At 38.3% G+C, this 20,326-nt stretch overlaps 2 protein-coding genes across 2 annotated transcripts in view; both read right to left on the reverse strand.

Moving 5' to 3' along the window:
- Positions 1-301: 301 nt before the first annotated feature.
- Positions 302-3,932, reverse strand: amer2 (APC membrane recruitment protein 2). The gene has a single exon (XM_079863894.1). It carries the CDS (start codon positions 3,623-3,625, stop codon positions 1,661-1,663), a length of 1,965 nt encoding a protein of 654 aa, XP_079720020.1. The 5' UTR covers positions 3,626-3,932; the 3' UTR covers positions 302-1,660.
- A 5,290-nt stretch (positions 3,933-9,222) lies between these two features.
- Positions 9,223-20,326, reverse strand: part of mtmr6 (myotubularin related protein 6) — a 12,480-nt gene continuing 1,376 nt past the window's right edge. Inside the window, exons 2-14 of the mRNA XM_079862413.1 lie at positions 19,301-19,420; positions 15,068-15,230; positions 14,664-14,821; positions 13,816-13,944; positions 13,332-13,466; positions 13,112-13,244; positions 12,914-13,023; positions 11,661-11,786; positions 11,531-11,580; positions 11,250-11,450; positions 11,041-11,175; positions 10,827-10,953; positions 9,223-9,927 (exon numbers count right to left, since the gene is read on the reverse strand). Of these exons, the coding sequence (XP_079718539.1) occupies positions 9,607-9,927; positions 10,827-10,953; positions 11,041-11,175; positions 11,250-11,450; positions 11,531-11,580; positions 11,661-11,786; positions 12,914-13,023; positions 13,112-13,244; positions 13,332-13,466; positions 13,816-13,944; positions 14,664-14,821; positions 15,068-15,230; positions 19,301-19,420 (1,908 nt within the window). The 3' untranslated portion in view covers positions 9,223-9,606. The remainder of the gene's footprint in view (positions 9,928-10,826; positions 10,954-11,040; positions 11,176-11,249; positions 11,451-11,530; positions 11,581-11,660; positions 11,787-12,913; positions 13,024-13,111; positions 13,245-13,331; positions 13,467-13,815; positions 13,945-14,663; positions 14,822-15,067; positions 15,231-19,300; positions 19,421-20,326) is intronic.

Here is a 20,326-nt window from a genome sequence, read left to right on the forward strand (position 1 = left end):
ATAACAGATCCATGACAATGGAAGCCCATAATTTCCCCCCATAACCCACAGTAAACACCTCCCTTTGTCAACCGGATTCACACCGACAGCTAAACCCAGAGCAACTTTCTTCTTCCTTCCTAACGGATGGGATTTAAATCCCAGCAGACTGTGGCTGGCTGCAAAAAAGACAACCTCGATGCTCTTTACGTCTCTGCGATTAAAATAGATAACATCTAAGCTGCCCACACGGCCCTGTTATGTGTGTGGAAAATGATGCATGCATTAGCACTTGATAGATAGATGTCCACTTCCTGGATGTACACAGAGAGTTGTTTTATTTATTAAATAATGCACAATTTAAAAGGGAACATCATAAAAGAAAGAGAGCATATCATAAAAGAAAGAAGGCATGTCATAGACCTTCTGAAGAGAAAATGTTTTACAGCTTACAAATAAAATGTCCCAGTGAAGAGCTTTTAAAAAAAACAGTAAAAAATAAACAGCCAAATACTGCAAAAATAATTTTCTTAATCACTATTTTTGTCTTGTAAAATACTTTAAAAATGTGAATTTTATCCATTTTAAGGATACTTTGATTTTTCTATACTGTAAAAACAGAAAAAAACACTGATTAAGCAAATGATTTCTGCAGTGATTGCTCACAAATATGAGAGCCAAAGGGTGATGACATCTCCAGGAGAACGACCACATGACGGAAGACATTTAACTCTTGATACATATGGGCTTCTTCATATCTCTCTATCCTTTATTCATTGAGCAGTGAGCAGGCAAAAAAACAGACCTGTGTGTAGAGTCATGCTACATTCAAAATTATCCAGCTCAGTATGTCCAGTTTAGCGAGTGTAGTACAAATCACTGTGAAAAAAGGAGGATACTCATGATCCGGAGATTTATTTTTTGCAAGTAGTGTTTTCCAAAAGACTAAACAAGCAGTGCACACATATCCACAGTGAGGTCACCGGGAGGTCCATGTCCGATATAAAAGAGTTACAAAAGTGGAGATTCAATAAAAAGTACGATTTTCTTTTCATCAATGTCAATAGGAAGTCACGTTGTGTGATATGAAAGAGTGTCTCGAACAAAAGGCTGTGTTCCCTGATCCAGTTTGAGTGTACAAGACTCCATGCAGCTTTATTTAGGAGTGTCAGAAGTGCTTGGTTTCATCTCACACAGTTCAAAAATTCATTACATGTAAAATACTGGAGAGATGAAGATCGCAGCTGCGTTTTACACAGCGCTTATGGGATGACAGAGCAAGAAATTACCACAGTTTCACTTATTCCAATGGAAGGGAATGATAAGCTTTTTGATATCAAACATTCTTCTTAGGATCAGCATTCTCACTGTATTATTCCTCTTTAAAAGGCTGGTAAGGTAAAAAAAAAAAAAACCTCAAGCTTACATTATTATGAATGTCATGTGTTACATATTGCAGTGCATTCTACAAAAATCTTAATTATATTAGGGTGTAATATGCAACATCACAATTCATTTAAAAAATTTAAAAACAGTTATAGTAACAGATATAGTCCTCAGTAGACGGGTGAAATAAAAAAAGTGGAGGTTGATTGCTTCATATAAAAAAAACATTGTTTTGGCCTAAAGCTCTTGTGATAGATTTCTATTGTCAGAAATTTCTGATGGGCCTCCAAGCTTTCTACTTCCTGCTTTGTGAGGTGGGGGTGCTCTTGTTGCCAGAACGACGGACAGGAACCTTCGAGACAGGGATTCGAGTGCGTGGCGGGGCATCTGTCTTTTTAGGCGCGGTGGTTGAAGTGGGGCTAAGATTAGAAGACAGTGCTCCTTGGCTGGAAGAGTGGGATGGTGGTGTTTGCCTCACACTAATGGGGATCTTGGAATCTCGAGGTAAGCTGGTGCTGCCTTTCATGGATCGGAATGAGGAAGTGACAGAAGACGAGAATTTGGGGGAAGGCAAGTTAGTTTTTAGGTCACCTGCAGATTTTGTTGGTGAACTCACATCATCGTCTGAGCCAGCAGCACTAGGGCTGTCGGGATCATAGAGGTCGTAGAGCGCATCTCCGGAGCAGCTGTCCTTCAGCAGGCCGTCCCGGCGGAGAAAGGTGCTGTCTTCATCCTCTGGGCCAGGTGTGGGAGAGTCCCAGTAGCCTTCATCACTTGGTGGGGCGTCCTGGAGTTCTTTATCAACAGGGGGAGGTGAGGGACGAGAGGGTTGCTGCTTTCCCATCTTGCAAACTCCGCTCACAGGGATCTTACTGAGCCCAAGTGCCTTCACTTGAGGCGGCCTCTTCTCAAGACGGGTTGGTGCATGATGCAGAACAGGCTCTGTACGTCGTAGCGCTGGTGAGTCTTCAACCTTTTGGGGCAACATATGCCATAGACCCTGCATGTCAGCATCATCAACACCCTCAGGACTAGCCATCTCCTCCCCTCCACCCATGTATGCAACAACTCCACTACCCTGTGGCTTTTTGGGAGCTGCACGTGGTCTTTGGTGGGCTGGAATGTAGCAAGAAGCATGGATAGATGTAAGACTACTGACCTGGGGAGGAAGTGGAGGCTTGGCAGGAGAGCATCTCTCAGAGTTCGTCCCGGCTCCACTTAATCTGCGACCCATGCAGCCCCCACTACTGCTACCAGTTCCACTGCTCGTGGCACTTCCCCCATTCCCAGAATCCTCTTCTGGGTCAGCGATGATGTCACCACAGCCTGTTAAAGAATCAAAGCTTTTTAGTGAAGTAACGTCGGTGAACATGGAGCATAAGCGATCCACAGATTGCTCGGATTGTGGGTCAGCTGTGCTGTGCTCCATTGGAGGGGTCAAAGCACAAGTCGGAATGGAGGACAAAAGTTCTGAAGCGCTGTGTTTATCATGTTGAAGCCCTTCTGTCTGGACTCGGACTGGAGAAGGGGTAGGAGACTCTTCAGTGACTGTGTGTTGTCGGGAAAGAGGAGGACTAGAGTAACCACACTCCACTTCATTAGTACCCTGTAATTCTTGCATAGACGTTGCCTTCCATTTTTCAGCATCCCCTGGGAGAGGAGTCTTCTCAAATACTTGCGGCAGGGGCTCAAGAGTCAGTGTCATGTCCTTCTCTGTTTCCACGCTGCCAGAGCTAGAGGAAAGTATTAGGTCTCCCTCCTTCACCTCTTTAGCTACCTCCAAGGAGTCCTCTTGAACCTGGGGCTTCCGCCGCCAACGCATGCTGCTAAACAGCCCCTTAAGCCCTCGTCCTCTTCGTCCCACAGTAGAAGTTCCATCCCCTGCACGGCTGCTGCTCCGACGCAGTAAAGAGAAGAAGCTGAAAGACTTGGTGATGGAGCTGCGGAGGGGGGCGTTGGATACACCATCTGGCGTGCCGGCGTGGAGCTGGTCGCTACTGGCAGATTCCTCTTTCCGGTGGCCTTCAAGCTCTGATGGAGTGTCCGTTATTAAGCCATCATGGGTTTTGCTCCTAACCAGCTCCAGTGTCTTGCCAGCGGCTTTACCGGTGGACTCCCCTTTGTTCCTGACAGAGAAAATACTCGGCATGCTGCTGCCGGACTTACGCTTGCCGAACAGCTTGAAGGCGGCTTTGTTGAGCTTTCCTGGTGGCTGAGGGTCACATGGAGGCGGTTCACTGCATTCGTTTTGAGCCTCCATCTCTGCCACTATGTCTGCTGCACCCTCTGTTCTTCTTTCTTTCTTCTTCTCCCTTTATTTTACCTTGTCTCTAACTGCTTCTGTCCTTTTCCTCTCCACTTCTATCTGCTGCCTTTGCTTGTTGGTGTTCTCCCTGCCTCGCTCTCTTTCTCTCTCACTGGTGGCTGCGCCTGACAGTCTCTATGGTAACTGGGAGGGTTAAGCAGCTTTCGTCAGCGCTGGAGGCGAGCCAGCTCTTTTTTCTCCGCCCCCACAGCTCGCCCCCTCCGTACACACAAACACACCCTCATCCCCCACACTGCAAACATCAGATATCCTTCTCCTCTTTCTTGCCTCAATTATTCTCTTATTATCTCACTGAAGACGCATGATATGCATCTATCTGCGGGCTGTAAAGAATGGGTGTATTGCTTTTTAAAATCATGATTGTCGTCATGTACATGTGAGCGCAACTGTGTACAAATATGTGTGTGCGTGTGTACATAATTGACAAAGTTTTTGCATTCCTTACCCGTGTTTTTATAGAGGTTATAATGGTATTAGTGTTGCATTTTGGATTTGTTTTGAAATGCAATCACATCTGGAACGTTTCCAGAAATGCTATAACGATCAGGAGTGTTAGAGGAAATAAATGGGAGTGAGTACAAACCTCTCAGTGTAAATGAGAATAAGCCACTGAAAATCCCCCTCAGATGAAAAGGCTCAGGAAGAAATTTGAGTTGTCTGGTTGCTGTAGAGTCTGTACTTAGGATTTAAGCAAAAGCTGCTGATTTGAGAAATTACAAGTATGAAGACATGAGGCAGATTTAGATAAACATTTCAGTCACTTATAATGAATGCATGCACAACACACTTGAAATGGTTTAGAGAAATGCCTGATGAAATTTAAATGAGATTAGATCAGCTCACGCTGGTGGTCCTCACCTGTTCTGGGCCGTCTGGAGTGGTTGATCATATTCAACGTATCCTTCAATAACCCGCAGTCCATCTGCCCCCAGCATATGGGCCCAGGGGGACTCCTGTTACCACACTCCTCCAATGTTACACAAGAGCAATTAGTTAGTCCAATTGTGTGCAAAAGTAGTTAACAACTGAAAGCTTTCGGGTCTTCTTTTTTTAGTGGTTGAAATATATACAAGGAGACATTTGGTGAGAAACATTATACTTTATAAATGTTGTGGCAGAACTAATAGACATGGTTCCCACACTTTTAGACAATGACTTTCCCAAGACTTTCCTAGTCGTCTTTCATATATACTGGAGGGACATGTCTCCCCTACTTCTTGTGAAATAATCACCCTAGAAATAAAACATTATACCCAGCCACATGGTCTTTAAGACCAAAAAATAGTCTTTACCAGTCGCTTTGGGCTGCATGAACATGCAATCAGTAAGTGGTAATCTGCTATGGGTAGCCCTCACTTACTTGCCTTTCAGTTGGGACTTCTGGGTGGACCTTACATCAACTAATTCATATTCATGAAGCAAGCTGATAAGGTCTACAATCTGTATTTAAAAAATAATCATAATCATAATTTTATGGAGATTGCATTTGCAAAGTGAAATTTATAACAATGTTTTTTTTTCTGAACAAATAGAAAAAAAATTAACACTGAAATAAGACTCTTTGCATTAAAAGTGTATCATGAGCAAACTATCTTGAACCAATAATACACAACATTTTTACATTTATTAATCTAGGTTAGCGTTGATTTATTCACTGTTAATTATGTTCATTAATTTATGCCTACAGAAATGCTAAAAATATTTACTATAAAAATTGTCTTGAGATTTTATTAATTTCTATGTATTTTCCTGGCCTAGAAATCTCATTAACTATTTTCATTTCCAGTTTTTCCATGATTGTGAGAAGTCTGAATAGAATGCAAGCGAATCAGGGCTAAATAATGATACCTACATCCTCATTTTGGCCTCTTCCCTTATTTTTAAGTTTCCCCTAAGACAGCTTGAATAAATCCCCATGAAACTGATGTGCCACCCATCCACCCCTATCTGTATACAGGCCTCCTCTTCCACCTCACTGGTATGAAACAATGTCTACATTCACACAATGTACAGGGGGGTCGGAGCACACAGTGTGTGTATGTGTGAAGGGAAGCCACCATGCAGCAGTTTCGGCGAGGTCAGGTCTTCCTGGCCTCTGGTTCAGCTTTGGTTCCAGGTCTGCTGCGCTGGACCAAAACTCCCCACCTGTGTTTGTCATTTCTGTCAGCAGCCCCTGAGGCATGGCGGCTGGAATGTGCCACCTCGCCACTTGTTTCTTCGGGTCAGTTTGGGTCTGTATACTCATTCTCCAATCTCGGGGCCACGGGAGGCCTGTCTGCTTGAGGGTACAAAGGGAGAAAAATTAACCAGAGCCACAAGTTAAGAGACCAACACGAAGAAACAGACAGAAAAAGAAAGAGACCTTAAACAATCTGAAACCATTTAAGTTTGCAGTCCATTTTTTTAGGTTCCACCTTGGTGGATAAACACAGTGCTCACATAACTAACATCCCTGTCACTGCCAAGGACAAAACTCTCATGAGAAACAAGCTAGGACATTTAGAAACAAGAGAATAGAGCGAGACTGTTTGCTAATAAGGGTGTGTTGGCCAGATTTTACAATTCTGCTTTCCCCTCCATTATCTTTATCTGAAAAGGACAAAGGTGTTCACAGATTCTTCAAAGCACAGCATATAGCTCTTATTGTGGAGTTTGTCAAGGCCAAACTGGATCAGAGACATCAATAATGGCAGTGATTTAAACCAAAGACAAATCTTTTCATGAACTGAGGCATAATGCAGTTGCCACTCAAATAGAGGACAAAGAGTGCTTTAAACTATTTTAGCCTTAAACTGTGTTTAACCTTCCCACAGACAAGTTTAACGTGCAATTGAAAAAGAGATTGTTCAAACATTGTTGTGTCAGATATATCATCATCATCTGAATCCACAGCTGTTTATTGTGTTAACAGGTCAGGTAGCATCTTTATTTGCTTATGAGGAGGGAGAGGCACAGAAACGTATCAGGGTGAACTGAGAAAATACTTTGTTTACCAAGGATTGGGAATTCAGAACAAGTAATTATTCAAAACTGGTTTTATTTGCTTTATAGCCTAAAAGCAAATGATTTTCATAATGTCATAATGGAGATATAAAGCAAAAGCAACATATTGAGATATAAATTAACAATTATGAGATTAAGATAAAGTCACAGTGTGTGGTATTTATGGCTAAACCCCAATTTCAAGAAATCGGTAAATATAATTCGGGGGGGGGGGGGGGGGGGGGGGGGGGCTGTCTTGTTTTTGTTTTTTTAGAATAGAGGCGGGTTTGTAACTTTGATCAAAATAGGGTCTGTGAAGAACATTGATTGAAAAGATGTTCACACTTTGTTTTACAAAATGAATAAATATGACAAAAATTCAACATCACCGTAAAAGATTAAGAAATTTATAAGAAGTTTTAAGAAGCCCATAAGAAATTTCCCGAGGGCACCAGGTTCGGAAATATCGCAAAACATGGTTACGGTAGGTTACATTTTTAAATGGCCCCACTCACTCAACAGAAATCCCTTATTCTTGTACTTAGCGCTCGCTGAGAGGCTTTGTCTTATTAATACATCCTGACCCGCGGATGGATTTCATGTGCGTCCCGTCACCGGTTTTTAGATTTGCAAAACAAACACGGCTTACGGAGTCACGTGACACAGCTTTACACCCCATTGTGACCTCTGGTTGAAGGTGAGAATTTCAAGAAAGCTTACAATTAATTCTTGAATGTGAGCAAAAAAACTGAAAAGCTTTTATCATAGGCTACACCATTCAATGAACATTGGATATTGAGGGGGGGAATCTTGGTAAGTGGCCTGCCTGAAGTTTGTTTACATCCACATACCACAGTATCACACAGTAGGCTATCACATCCAGGTCCATAACCACCATTTACGGAGACACAGTATAATAATGAAAGAATAAGTGATTACATCATTCTATGGGTTGTTTGGATGAATCTGAGTGCTTAATACATGGACACATTTCACTTATTATGCACAAATCATTGTTACTTGCTGATTTTTTTTAGATGTAGGCTACTTCTGCTTAGATGAAGGACAAAAGACTTGAGTGTACACATTTCACTCACACTGGCCTTTGTGTGTGTAGATCTTTACAGACATACAGCAGACTATCATCTAGGGCCACTTTGCAGGGATTAGTGATAATTCCCATTTCGTCTAGTGATCCTCTTCCAGTCAGTCAGTAATACCTAGGTCCCGAGGGTTTGGGCCCAATAATCACTTTTATGATGTGCTTCCAAACGCAAGATGGATGACAGACGGGTGCTTACATCTAGCAGTGTGGTAAGATACAGAGAGCCTCTTAATCATTTTGAGATGGTTCTCAATGAGTTACTCATTTGGCCCCCATTTGACTACATATGAAAAATAAGACACTTTTGTAATCAGCTTAACTTGAGCTCTCTATACCAAATTCACATACTGTAGGCTACTATCTGTTCTAAATAGTTTATTAGATTAGAATTAGTATGTCCCAAATCATAATATGCTGATACATTTTTTTTTTATTGGAATGAGGTCATAGTCTAGTTTGACCTAGAAAAATAACCATCCCAAATAATAAATAAAAAATAATAAAAAATAATTGTCCTAAATATTAATTTGATAGACATTTAGGCGACAGATATTAACTATATTTCTTTATTGTTTTATTATATAGCATACTAAGTTTGGAATAATTAAGATTTGTGCGTGTGTTTGAAACAAGTCTCTTATATTTACCAAGGCTGCATTTATTTGATAGAACATTCTGAAATATTATTACAATTTAAAGAACAATTATCTTTTTGAATATATGTTTAAAAATATGATCAGTTTAATGCATCCTTGCTGAATAAAAAATTCTCATTGTTAAATCTTACTTACCACAAACTGTTTTCAACATTGATAATATTAAGAAATGTTTCTTGAGCACCAAATCAGCATATTAGAATGATGTTTGAAAGGTCATGTAACAGTGAAGACTGGAGTAATGATGCTGAAAATTCAGCTTTTAAAATATATTCAGATTATAAAAAGTTCTTTTAAATTGTAATAATCCTTCAGAATATTAGTTTTTACTGTATATTTGATCAAATAAATGCAGCCTTGGTGAACATAAAAGATTTCTTTCAAAAAAATTAAACAATCACAACACTTATTACATATATTCTTACACATGTATAATAATTTCCGAGGTAGTTTATAATCTGCAATTGCTTTTGTATGTGACAATGATAGATTGCTGTAGATTAATTCAGATTAGTAGCCGTAATGATTTATTGTATTCTCATATAATCACTTATAAGTAAATATGACCTTTGACCTGCTCTGTGACATCACATTAACCTTTTGAGTTCCTAACTAACCCCCCCACAATCGACCAGACCGCACATGGGACACTTGTGTGTAGGGCATCTCTGTAGTCATCCTTCATTCTGGACAGCATCTATCTTTTCACCCTTCAAGATAACAAGTGACATGGAATGAATGAAGTTTTGAGTCTGAACACATGGAAAAAAAAAAAAAAAAAAAAAAATCACAAGTCTATCAGCTCTTTATTTAATCTTTTCTTCTTAGTGCTATTGACATCCTTTAAAAAATGAACCAAAAAAAAAAATTTTTTTTTTTTTTTTTTTAAATGTAGATGATGACAGAAATAACATTTAATTTGACAGATATAACAATGAATTTAGTAAGGGATCCACATCTGAATTCCTTCTTCCATTTATCTCTTTGTCTATCGTACATGAGTGCAGTGCCATCACGTAGAGTAAACAAATGCGCACATGGGCGCTCACACACACACACACGCACACACACACATCAGCAAACATACTTCATCATTCTCATTACTGAATATACAAATATTATATTATCCTGCTTAATTCCTTAATTCTCAAAAATCAAGTCCTCAAGTGTTCTTAGCAGGTCATTCTGGCCACTCCAAACTCCAAGGTGACCACGGTTGGCTCATTCTTGGGACCGAACGACCCTGGCAGATCTCCATAACCGTTCTCTGTGGCACTGCTGCCCTCTACAGTCCGTTCTCCTCCAGTACTGGCCGGAGGATCCTCAAGAGCCTCCTCTCCAAACACCTCCTCGTCTTCCTCCTGCTGTACTTCCTTCCGACTGAGAAGAGGAGCTCCCAGAATGAGGGACTGAGGCCGGGGAGGGAGACTGCGCTCGGTTGGGGGTGTTTTGGGCTTCAGTGGAGACGTGCTCACCCCGAACTTCTGCAGCTTCTGTGGAAACACAGAGAAACAGGAGAGAAAGTGTGATTTCAGATGAATGAAGGAAACAAATGGGGCTATTGATGGAAGCAATGATGATAGAGCAATGAAGGGTTAATTATTTTTATTAGAAAATTATAACTCCTTTATAATAATAATAACATTGTTATTTATATTATATATTATTAATATTATACATTATCATTAATAAAACATTTAATTAATTATTACAATTATTATATTATTGTTTCAGTAATAATAAATTAAACATTAGTATTAAATAATTTGTACTTTTATAATAACAATAACATTGTTATTTATATTATCTATTATTAATATTATATATTATTAATACAAATATGTAATTATGTTTTTATAATTATTATATTATTATTGTTAAAGTATTATCATTTAACTAAAATGAACAGTACAACACTTAATATATTAAACAATTATTAATAATAATTATTATTATACATTATGATAATACATTTTTATATATATATATATATATATATATAGATAGATAGATAGATAGATAATTACATTTTATGAATTAAACAGCTCATAAGCATACTTTATCATTAGAAATAACTAAATGTATAAGTATTATGCAATAATTGAAGACATTCCGCCCTACATAGCACCTTTTTGCCATAAATGGTTCTTTAAAATTGAGTAAAAAACCCTAGGGTTCTAAATAGGGCCTTTTCTTCTAAGAGTGTAGGATGTTAAGACAATATAACATATTGAGATAACTGTACTTCACTTCTTCCCAGCCTCATTTGTATCCCTCAGAGGAAACTTAGTGGTATTGCAACACACAAATCCATGACTACTCCTTTTTCATGGGAAGCGAGCGTTCAAGGCTTAATTTTTATCCGGTAACCAAATTCCTGAGGTGAACTCACAGTCTTCAGGGCTTGCACTGTGGCCTCAAGGTCTCGGTTGCTTTCTTTCAAGGTGAGGACTTGTTTGAGAATGGACTGCCGAGGGTGCATGGAACGGTCATACTGATGGTACATGTTTCTCCAGAACCTGCAAAACAAACCGGTTACTGATTAAACCGTTGCAGAGTCTAAAAGGAGGAGTCTTACATAAAGAGAGGTGGTTAGTCATTTGTACTTGAAGTGGTAGGCTTGGGTGGATGGTTCCAAAACTGGGTGTGACTCTGCAAAGCTTGGGCTGTACAGGGGGTTCAAGTAGAGCTGCTTTTCACTCAGCAGGTGAGCCCATAATGAATATGTCCTCTCCTTCAACCTTTAATGACAGACAAATGCATTAAGGGATTTGAGATGACGGGAAGGAAGGGAATTCAGGTTTGTTTGACTCACTGAAGGTCCTCTCTCTGTCGTTGGCTATTGCCCAGGAAGTTGCCAAACTGGCAGGAATGGATGTGCTCATGGATCTGAATGAGGAACCACTCACTGAACTCGAAAGCCTGAGGAAACTGTTCAGTCAGCTGCCATACGCACTCCAGGAACTGCGTGAATATGGGCGACACCTCTTTAGGGTCGGTGTACAATTGATCGCACCTGTGGGGAAATGTTACGCAAGGTTATTTCAGACTCTTCAAGCAACTTGAGTCAATAACCAAACTGAGAATCATGCTAACCTGTCGGCAAACTTATGTCCAAAGGAAATCCAGTCTTTTTCAATAAGTACCTGAGAACAAGAGGAAGATATATTAGAAGGTGGAAAGAGACGAACGATAATGTCAGCTTGAACACACAAAAGGCTCTTACCATGAAACCTTTAATGGTGCGATAGTTCGGATCCATCAATAGAGAGCCTAGAGCGCAGACCTGAGCTGTCCGATCCCATCCATCAGAGCAGTGCACTAGGACACTAGCACCTTCCACAGTCACAGCCTGGTATAACAAAAAACATTTATGACAAATCTGCTGAATTCATAACAGTGTGGTTATTGTTAATGAAAACCACTAAACTAGATTATTCCTATTAGTCGACTGAACGTTAGTAGACATGAAAAGGCTTAGTCAACCATTATTTTATTAGTCGGTTTGTCACAGAAAAAAACTCCACAGTTAGTGGAGAAGTCACGCAGTCCGTGACAGATCGTTAACAGCGGGTCCTTGCGGTAATAACAGTCATTCAGGCAAGAAAACGTTCACCTATCATCCATTGACCTTAAATATGGATTATCATTTGAAACATGTAAGTAGCGACTCACTCTAACGTTAACCTAGATAAATGTGTGCTATTATTAGACGCATATTCAAGTGTTCGTGCGGAGCATGGAAGCTAAAGTATTAGCGCGCTTACTGCATGACATGGAAAAAAACTTAAAACAGGCAACTCCTTCATTTCTGGTCATACACATAAGAGTAATACATCATTCGAAATTGTAAAGGACAATTACTTTTATTTCTGTAAACTCTTAATAAAATAAAAGAAAATGTAGTGCTTTTGTAAAATAAAGAAAAAAAAATAGGTGCACTTTCTGCCGTCTCGTTCTCTGTGAACTACATCACGTCACAAAAATGACCCGAAACTCAGGGTACTTGCCTCACAGACATGAGAAATATATCTATATATATATCTACAGAAAGCTTGAAATGTCTACTTTTAAACAAATTAAAATACAAAAAACAAACACTGTAATTTCTCTCTAAAGTCACCGTCACTATAGAGCAGAGATGAGTCAGCATCGTCAACTTCATCTTTGCAGCCGACACAGACTCAGAAAACTATAGTTTATTTATAACAAATTAAAATGTCTCCTTGCTATTTTTTTCGACACATTCATAATCATTACTTTTGCCAGTGCTTTGCGGCAAGCTTTATGTGTGCGCTTGAGCTTGAGCCCATTGTGGTTTAGTATAAGTTTAAGTAATTAAATTAATATAAACGTGCGATTAGCCAACTAATGGAATAAATGAACGACTACTAGTCGATTAGAAAAATCTTTAGTCAAGGGCAGCCCTACTGAATACTGAAGAACCAGCAGCAAAATACCACATACAAAGAGTTTTACCTTGGCAAGGAATATTGCTGCATCCATTATGGCTTTGATATGACGCAACCATCCGCTGTTTTCCAGTCCGACCAGGTAATCTGGCATTGAAAGGGAGCGCGTTCCCACCACTATGAGAGACACAAATAACAGAGATGTTGACGATCCACAAAATGAGATGAGAATGAACCAAAAAATTCATACTTCAGCGTCTCAGACCTTCCAGAAGCTTCTGCAAACTTCCCCTCATCACATGGATGTTCTCAATGCCCACAAACTGGAAGCGGATATTAGAGTAGTTGTCTTCATTTTCATAGCCTTTCCCTGCCGCACGATTCGCCAATGCGTTTAACTACGAAAAAAACAAACAGTGTTTAATGAACCTGTTATGATCAAGGTACTGGCTTGAAGAACACAATAAAACTCCATGACGTTCTACCTTAGGCCGCGTGTCCATCACGTATATATATCGGCTGTTGTGATTGGCCTTGCTGATGGCCTGAAGCATGTGCTCATCTTCCAAACAGCGAGCGCTGAAGCCGGAGAGAGGCTGACTGCACCGACACACTGCCGCCTGGAGACATGACACAAACAAATATAAATGTTCACCATCCTGGAGAACAATATAAAAGCAGAGTAAATAAGTTTACAAAGACAGTGCAGATGCTGGGAAGAAGCCACTGGCGTACAGCCCTGATTTGCCAGTAAAACTAATGTTTATCATAATCAGCATCCTCTGTGTGCTGACAAGCCATTACCTGTTTACCATCTCATTCCTCTTATCTAACACAGCAGAAGCAACTAATGGTCATTACAATGTCAACAGAGACTATTTTCATAATGATTAACAAAGGCCTAATATTCTTCATATCAACCACTGGCTTCCTTTTCTCATTAGTAGAGACAGTATGAACCATTCTTACCTTCTTCTCCTGGTAGAAGTATGTAAGAACAGGAAAACGGCCTTTGCTTCTGAACTTGGAGCTTCCGACTATGATGGGTTTACTGGCCGTAATGGGTACGTATAAGTCTCTTGGATATGTCTTACACACCTAAGCACAGAATTTATAGTCAGACACATTTACAATACACAAAAGAAACAATTACCGCATTTTAAACACTGAAGTACCAGTCAAAACTATGGGCACACTTCATTGAATTTATGTTTCTCTTGATCTAAAGACTAGTTGTCATACATTAATGTAATAATTTTTTTTAATATGCCCAGCATATATAAGAACTCATTCAAAAGTGTTATTTTAGTATTATTTATATACTTAATTCAGTATTTATTAGATTTTATTCCAGTTTAAGTAATTTTCTTTGTGCATTTTATTAGGTTTGGGGTTTTTGTTATATTTCTGTTTAGCTTTAATTTATTTAATTTTTATTTCAGTTTTGGTTTTTGCAATTTTAGTAAGGTCTCAAGTCTTTTCGTACCATGAATGAATCACTAAATCATTCACTCAAAAGATTTGTTAAGAAACAGAGCCATTTACGACCAAAGCCCATCAGATTCATTCACAAATAAAACACCACTAACTCATATTGGCTTGGCCTGGGGTTTGTTTATCTGACAAAATCCAAGTTTTATTCCAACTACGTTACTCTAATACTAGTCTTGAGGGACACTACACTCTTTTTTAGGTTGCTTGACAGACTCATGAGAACCAAGTATAGATCAAACACATCCTGAATTAGATTCAATGCTGGTTTAAAGAAAGAAAAAGTGAGGTTGAGCATGTTTCACAAATGAACCCTCACATCAAACCTTGTACTCCCTGTTAACATCGGTCATTTGCCACTGGTCACATGGCACGCCCATCCGTTCAAACTCAGCTGCGAGGTCTATGAGTTGCCATCCCTCCTCTCTCTGTTGGTCATTCTGCTTTGGGTTGTAGGAGAAAGCGTACAGCTCATCATAGGACACTGGAGTACAAAACAAAAGATTCAATAACTTTACAAAAGGTGAAAAAGAAAGTCATACTATTCAGATGACCATCTGGAGTTCGCACATGTCCCTGACCTCGAGCATGACCACCATACCTGTCATCCAATCACTGAACAGAGGGTGGCCAGGACTTAATGGTCTCCTCTGTGACTTTCAGGAAACTCGTTCAATATGCAGTCTACTCTATTTATTTTTCATGAGGGCAGACGTGTGAGTTTACCCACCTGGTCTCAGTAGCCTGAGCAGAGAGCTGTAGATGTCATGGCAGTCACGCTCTCTAGGAATCACAAAGTGGACAACACGGAAGTTCCGGCACTGAATGAGGAGCGGGCAGCCACTGGTTGTGAGCGACAGTTTCTCCACGGAGGCGATGTGATGATGCACGATCTGAACACACAAAACACACAAGGTGCGTTCAAGTCATGTCGGAAAGATCGTGTTTATGAGTTGAACGCACATGAACGTCACCACAAAGGCGTAAATATGAGTTTACAAGTTGAGGGCGTATCATTGAGAAATGTGGATACTTAGGTATTTAGAAGTGACATTGTCAGGCTTTTTTATTTTATTTTAACAAAACATGCTAACTGCATGCACAAAATATAATTAACATTGTAATATAACAATATAATATGTAACAAAGTTTATAGTGGCTTAATGAATGAATTAAAAACAAAAAAGCAAAACACAGATGCACATTCTTTGTTCTTCATTTTCTAGAAATAGAGTATAAAAACCTTGATGTATTTTGGTGTAGTTAATTAAAAGAAGGTACATCGCCATATTTCTCCAATGAAAGTGTTTTGAACGCACCTGTCGTCATAAACATGACTTCCCAAATCGTTACAAACTTCCCAGGAGGATTTGCAAAATGCAAAAAGCATTTACAAAATTCAACTATAGTGAAAGGATTTGGACAGTTAAGCAACATTTAAAAAAATATGAAATGTCATTGCATTAATTACAGCACTTTTCATGTAAAGTAGGAATGTATTGATAATTCTGGCTGATATTATTTTGCCCGATAATTTTTCAAGATATGGCCGAAAACTGATAAAAATGCATTCAATATTAAAATTCAATACTATTTTGTCTAAATAAATAAAGACTAAAATAAAATAAATCCTTTTAAATGCTACAAGTGAATTTAGACATGAAGATTATAATACACAGTATGAAAAATGGATATTCACTTCAAGTACTAAAGACCTAAACAGTGTAATTTCATTACTGTTTTTAAATATTAAAGGAATAGTTCAATTAAAAATGAAAATTCTGTCATCATTTACTCACCCTCAAGTTGTTTCAACCCTGTATGAATTTCTTTCTTCTGCTGAACACAAAAGAAGATATTTTGAAGAATGTCGGTAACCAAACAGTTGTTGAACACCATTGACTTCCATAGTAGGAAAAAAAATACTATGGAAGTCAATGGGGTCCATCAACTGTTTGGTTACTGACATTCTTCAAAATATCTTCTTTTGTGTTTCATACATGTTTGAAACAACTTGAGCGTGAGTAAATGATGACAAAATTTTCTTTTTTAATGAACTATTCCTTTAACTTTTGAGTGTTACATGAAGGCAAAAGCAATCTAAATGTAAAATTGAGTAATGAGCATCCACAGTTATGATATACAATATTGTTCAATGCCGATCATTTTAAAACGTCAAATATCGGCTGATAACAAGTATATTGTGCAAAACATTTTTACAAAAATGAGCTTGTTAGGTTTAAAATGACAAAAAAATGGATATATACACTGTTTAAAATGAAAAAGTATTTGTGGTTGTCACACCAGGGAACATATTTTTTATCTAAATACTGCATTACCTACGACATCAACTAGTCTCAGATTGGTCTGGATCCTTTTTTTAAGATATGTTGAAACATCCTTTTTATTCTTCTTCCTCTTCTGCTGTTCCTCTATCTTTAAGACGAATGTAATGTGCATGACAAGGAGAATTCACTACACACATGATTACCATATTCAACTAACTACACAGCAGTTCGGGAAGGTCAAAATCTGGGTGTTATTAAAATGCGCATGTATCTGCATTTCCTTTTGCATCGTGACTCAGGGTGCTGTTGTCATTGATCACTGAAGTGTGTTATATAATGCATAATGCATAAGGACCAGAAGGCAGTACTACAAGCAGACAGAGAGACGTTTTGTCAGAGCTAGTCCTGAGAGTGAAGAAGCAACACATGTGGATGCAGAATTTATTTCAGTTGGGTTCCAGACCGTCATGTGAACATCTGTTGCTCCAACCAGTCAGCTAGTTTTTAGAAAGTGCTGGAACAAAGTCTCAAAAAAAGTGCTACTGAGGCCAGATCTCATCTGCTCATAAATCTAACTAAAATTAGATCAAGGATGCCCCTGAAAAAACTGCTAGTATAAACAGAATTCAATACCTAATTATGCATTGTGTAAATAAGCAAAAAATAAAATAAAAATTGTACTGTAGTTTTCTGGAAAAAAAGTCTGCATTATTCATAAAAAAACAAAACAATAAAAAGGTTACAATTTAAGGTTGTATTTTAATATTTAAATGTAATTCATTATGTTCATTACATATACTGTATATACACAAACATATATTTATATATGTGTGTGTTTGTATGTATATATCTATATACAGTGCTATGCATAAGTTTAGACACCCATGCTAAAGTTGACTAAAATGACGAATAAAAAATCATCTTTTGAAAATTGAACTTAATGCCTTAATTAAAAAAATTAGGAAAAATCCAACCTTTAAGGACACCAATTTTCTTTGTGAATGAATAATGTATCATAAATAAATAAATGTTCTTCCTTAAAATACAGGGTGCATAAGTTTGGACACCCCTATGTTAAATTCCCATAGAGACAGGCAGATTTTTATTTTTAAAGGCCAGTTATTTCATGGATCCAGGATACTATGCATCCTGATAAAGTTCCCTTGGCCTTTGGAATTAAAATAGACCCACATCATCACATAGCCTTCACCATACCTAGAGATTGGCATGGTTTTATTTCAGTTAGCCTAATAGCTGGTTTGATTTGCATTGAGAGATGATCTTATGGAAAATACTCCATGCCAATCTCTAGGTATGGTGAAGGCTATGTGATGATGTGGGTCTATTTTAATTCCAAAGGCCAAGGGAACTTTATCAGGATGCATAGTATCCTGGATCCATGAAGTAACTGGCCTTTAAAAATAAAAATCTGCCTGTCTCTATGGGAATTTAACATAGGGGTGTCCAAACTTATGCACCCTGTATTTTAAGGAAGAACATTTATTTATTTATGATACATTATTCATTCACAAAGAAAATTGGTGTCCTTAAAGGTTGGATTTTTCCTAATTTTTTTAATTAAGGCATTAAGTTCAATTTTCAAAAGATGATTTTTTATTCGTCATTTTAGTCAACTTTAGCATGGGTGTCTAAACTTATGCATAGCACTGTATATATAGATATATACATACAGACATGCACAAACACAGACATATATAATATATATATATAAATTTAATATATACAGACATATTATATTAACAAACTTTTAGGTTAGATGTGATTAGACAGCACTAATATATATCAGTGCTGTAGCCTTCCTTCTCCTTTTCTCTATTCTTTGTTATTTGTTCATCAGAACGTCGTCTTTTTGGTCGTGTGTCGACCATATCAAAATTCTCAAGAATATACAATTCTTACGACGTTTGCTGGATGTGACAAAAAATGTTTTGGCCTAATGCGTATCACCGCTTAGAGCACCTTTAAGTTAATAATGCTTGTCTGAAGTTCTGAACAATTGCTAGGGTATTCTAGGTGGTTAAGATGTTGACAAGCAGTCACTAGGTTGTTATGGGAGCTTACTAACTGGCCGAAATCAAAAGAACCTCCTCAAAGTCTTTCAGGTAATCTATGGGATTGTTTCACAAGTTTTATCATCATCCAGGCAAAAATCGTAAATTCAATCAATTAGATAACTAATAGCATAAAAGCAATAACCCCTCAAGAGTATATTATAATGATAAACTTTGTTTGTCAGTGTTAGCATCTGCTCCGACCTACTTCCGGAGAAGATGGTGAGATATGGATATTCATCTGCGATACACGCTCACACATTGACAGATCAGCGGACTCAGATGGCTCAGACTCAGTGGCAGATCACGTCTTGAGCTATGTGGGTCATTGGTATTCATGTCCTCTCCTGGCCTCCCCTACACTCTCGTATTCGCTTGGCCTTAAGGGCAAGTTTAGCCGACAGGTTTCCACAGCAACAATGCCTACCGCCAACGTGGAGAACTAGTAACCTCATTCCCATGATCTAATTCACTATTATCCTGTACACAAAAAGAGTGGCTTAGTTGTACTATATACCCAAGCTAAACCCTGCCGGTCACACAGGAATTCTTTATCACATCCTGACAGATCATTTAGAGACGGTTAAGGGTGGCTGTTCATACCCATATCTCCTGGGCACTGGCTGAATTACTCTCCACGAAGATCAGATGTGTGGCCGTCAGATGCAGGGTTCCTGTGACAGACTTGTTGTTAAAGCGATCCAGCAGCTTCACTTGCTCTACCTGTGGAAGAAAGCACCAGTTAGTTAACTTTTTAAATTCTTTGAGATTAAGAGTCAAGCCATATATATCTTCCTCCTTGTAAATCATGAGCAATTTAGGCATAATCCAAAATGAATGGCAGGACCAAGCAGAATCCACTGATGTTTTTCACATTTTCTGTATATATAGCCTAATTTTAGAGACAACATGGCAAAATCTGTTAAACTGAGCCAGCTTGTACCTTAAAGTATAATAAAATTATCCAAAACAATTCATGAACGAACATGCAAAAAGTTGAGAATTGGAGTTCACATAATTTATACATCACATAATTTTCAAGCTGATAAACCATCAGTACAACAGACTCCTAGTCCTTACAGTTAAAGGGTTAGTTCACCCAAAAATTCTGTCAGACTTTCATTCATCTTCTTCTTCAGAACACAAAAAAAAGGTTTTGAAGCATGAAAGTGGAAGGACATAAAGCTCTCCGATTGCGATTTCATCAAAAGATCTTCATTTGTGTTCAGAAGATGAACAGAAGTCTTACGGGTTTGGAACGACTTTAGAGTGAGTAATTAATTAATTTTTTGGGTGAACTACCCCTTTAAATAACTTTGTATTATGTTAACATCCCACTAACTGGCAATCCATATCCTACTGGCCGAAATCATATCATAAATGATATTCTACCACGTATTTTGACATTCAGTAAGACAGGAAACATGATTTAAGAATCCATTTAGTAAAAAAAATAAAAATAAATGACTGAGACACTGACCACAGACATCAATAGACATCCATTCATATTATCTAAAACTACTGTTTATTACAATTAGATCCAGTTTCCCGGCAACTGGCCTGCAGCTAAGCAACACACTTCCTGTGATTGCAATAAAATCTGCAGACATCACAAAACAAACAGAGTGA

This window comes from Squalius cephalus, assembly GCF_949319135.1.
Source record: "Squalius cephalus genome assembly, chromosome: 25".
Classification (NCBI taxonomy): Eukaryota; Metazoa; Chordata; class Actinopteri; order Cypriniformes; family Leuciscidae; genus Squalius; species Squalius cephalus.